General features: G+C 41.9%; 1 protein-coding gene across 1 annotated transcript; it reads left to right on the top strand.

Moving 5' to 3' along the window:
- The first annotated feature begins 374 nt into the window (after nucleotides 1-374).
- On the top strand, nucleotides 375-1,190 carry LOC145389911 (zinc finger BED domain-containing protein 5-like). Its single transcript, XM_080265026.1, has one exon. The coding sequence runs from the start codon at nucleotides 375-377 to the stop codon at nucleotides 1,188-1,190; it is 816 nt and encodes a 271-aa protein (XP_080121152.1).
- The last annotated feature ends 1,359 nt before the right edge of the window (nucleotides 1,191-2,549 follow it).

Below are 2,549 nucleotides of genomic sequence, written 5' to 3'. Positions count from 1 at the left end.
TTTGACGGGTTGATAGGTGTAAGAACTGAGTCTTAGCTGCATTAAAATTAACAAGATTATTTTTACCCCAGTCAGAGATACGAGCCAAGTCAGACATTAGGTGTGTCATAGCCTCATCCCTTGTTTTTTGAAGTAACTACTGAGATGGGTGGTGTGGGAACTGAATGGAAAGGTGAGGGATGGAGTCATCAGGGTATGAGTGAATAGGGTAAGATGTACAGCTTAGAAGGTCATTAATGAATAAAAGGAAGAGAGTTGGTTTGATTCTGACCACCATATATATATATATATATATAGAGAGAGAGAGAGAGAGAGAGAGAGAGACAGACAGACAGACAGACAGACAGACATACAGAGACAGGGAGAGATTTGCTATGGCTGTCAATGTTGCTAAGAAGTGGAAGTACAATGATGATATCAATAACTGCGGGTTTACATTAATCCTCGCTGATGGCATCGAGAAACCTCAGTGTGTGCTGTGTTTCAAAATGCTGGGGATTGATTCTGTGAGGTCTGCTAAGCTCAAGCATCATTTGATGACAATCCACCCTCAGAATGCGGAGAACGTCCCCAGTTTCTTCAAACGTCGTGAACAGTTTCAGAAAAAAGAGACTGGATTCGAGTGTTGCTTTCCAACGAGTGAAGTTAAGTGCAGCGAGGCATCATGTGAGGCTTCCCTTGAAATAGCAAGGAAGAAAAAGGTCCACACGATAGGTGAAACTTTAATTAAGCCGTTTGCTGCAAAGATGGTCAAGAGGGTTCTTGGAGAATCAAGTGCTCATAAGATTCAGCAGATTTCCTTGTCAAACGATACAGTGAAACGAAGAATTAGTGAAATGTCAGCTAATATCATGGAGCAAATGATAAAGGAAATCAAACTGTACCCAACTAGTACGTTCACAGAACAATTAGATGAGTTAACGGATGTAAGTTCTCGTGCACGGCTACTCGTGTTTATTATGTATGTATTCATGCATGATATCAAAGATGAACAGCTGTTCTGTACACAGCTTGAAACTACCATAAAAGCTTTAGATGTGGTGGAAATGTTGACTTCTTTATTCAAAGCCAACGGAATAACCTGGAAAAATTTTTGTGGAGTCTGTACTCCGGCGATGCTCGGATCAAAATCGGGGCTACAGAAGCATGTCAAGGAAGCAGCTCCAGTGCTAAAGTGGTTCACTGTATAATCCATCGTTTTACAATGGCGTCAAAAACCCTCCCAGATGCCCTTTGCAAGATCCTGGAGACAATGGTTAAGTTTTTCGACTTTGTGAAAACAGGAGATATGAACTCTCGCTTTTTTCACAAACTCTGTGGAGACATGGATTCAGAGCGTGAATCCTACCTCTTTTACTGCAAAGTGCAATGGCTCTCCAAGGGCCATGTTGTGAACAGAGTTCCTGAGCTTCGGGGAGAACTTAAACTCTTCCTGGAAATGAAGGGGAAGGATGATCTGTTAAGTCTCTTCAACCAGGCGTTGTGGGAGATGTCTTGCATACCTGGCAGATATTTTTAAGCATCAAAATAGGCTGAATCTCAAGTTACAAGGCAAGGAAAGAAATGTATTTCACCTCATGGACTGCATGCAAGTATGTCTTGCTAAACTCCAGAACTGGCAATGGAAAGTGAGTGTAGAAAATGTTGTCTTTCAAATGTTCATGAAGAGATTGAAACGGATCACCTACTTGACCCATCACTCAAAAATGAAAAAAATCAGCACTTGAAATCCTTGGAAAGTGAGCTCAAAAGATGCACGGAAAAGGGGAAATTGATGAGGAAACCATTCTTTAACACTTTTGATATTGTTCGCATTCTCGATGTTGTTCAGGACGAATTCCTTAACCTCAAGACTGATTCTGCTGCCAGAGACCTTTATAAAGAAAAACCTCTGATTGTGTTCTGGTGCTCCATGTATCAGTCATATCCAATCGTTAGTGAAATCGCACTTAGAGTCTTCTTGTCAATTTGAACAACATTTTTATGAGAATCCTGTTTCTCCACACTTCTACACATAAAAAGTAAAAGCCGAAAGCGGTTGGATGTAGCCCGAGATATAAGACGTGCATCGTCAGTGACTCAACCTCGAGTCAGTTGACTGACTGAAAGCAAACAGTGTCATCCATCCCACTGATATAAAAAATATGCATTCTGACTGATAGCTGTAAGCATTAAAACGAATGGAGAGTACCAAAACAGTTTTTCATTATCATTATTTGTGTAGGTCTTGAGAGAAAACTCAAGGGGGGCCACGAGGATGTTAAGATCCCCACAGGTGGGGAGTGAAGGGAAAATGTTTGAGAAACACTGATCTAGAGCATGGCGGCTTGTTAACCGAGTGCTCAATCACGTGAGTCCTTCCCCTTCCCAGAACTGTGTGGAATATGCCAACAATCTTGCTCATAAATGATCAACACAGTCCCAGCTAAGATTCTCGCCTTAGCCCCCCCCCCCAACACACACACCAAGGTTCACCTCTTGGCTACTGGCAAGAACAGGCTAGCACGCATGGCATTCCACTAACTTTTGTCCTATTTCTCTTATTTCCT

Source organism: Coenobita brevimanus, unplaced genomic scaffold (assembly GCF_032717465.1).
Source record: "Coenobita brevimanus isolate Jiangsu-jjx unplaced genomic scaffold, ASM3271746v2 jjx.HiC_scaffold_2597, whole genome shotgun sequence".
Taxonomy (NCBI): Eukaryota; Metazoa; Arthropoda; class Malacostraca; order Decapoda; family Coenobitidae; genus Coenobita; species Coenobita brevimanus.
This window is presented reverse-complemented; position numbering and strand designations above follow the sequence as displayed.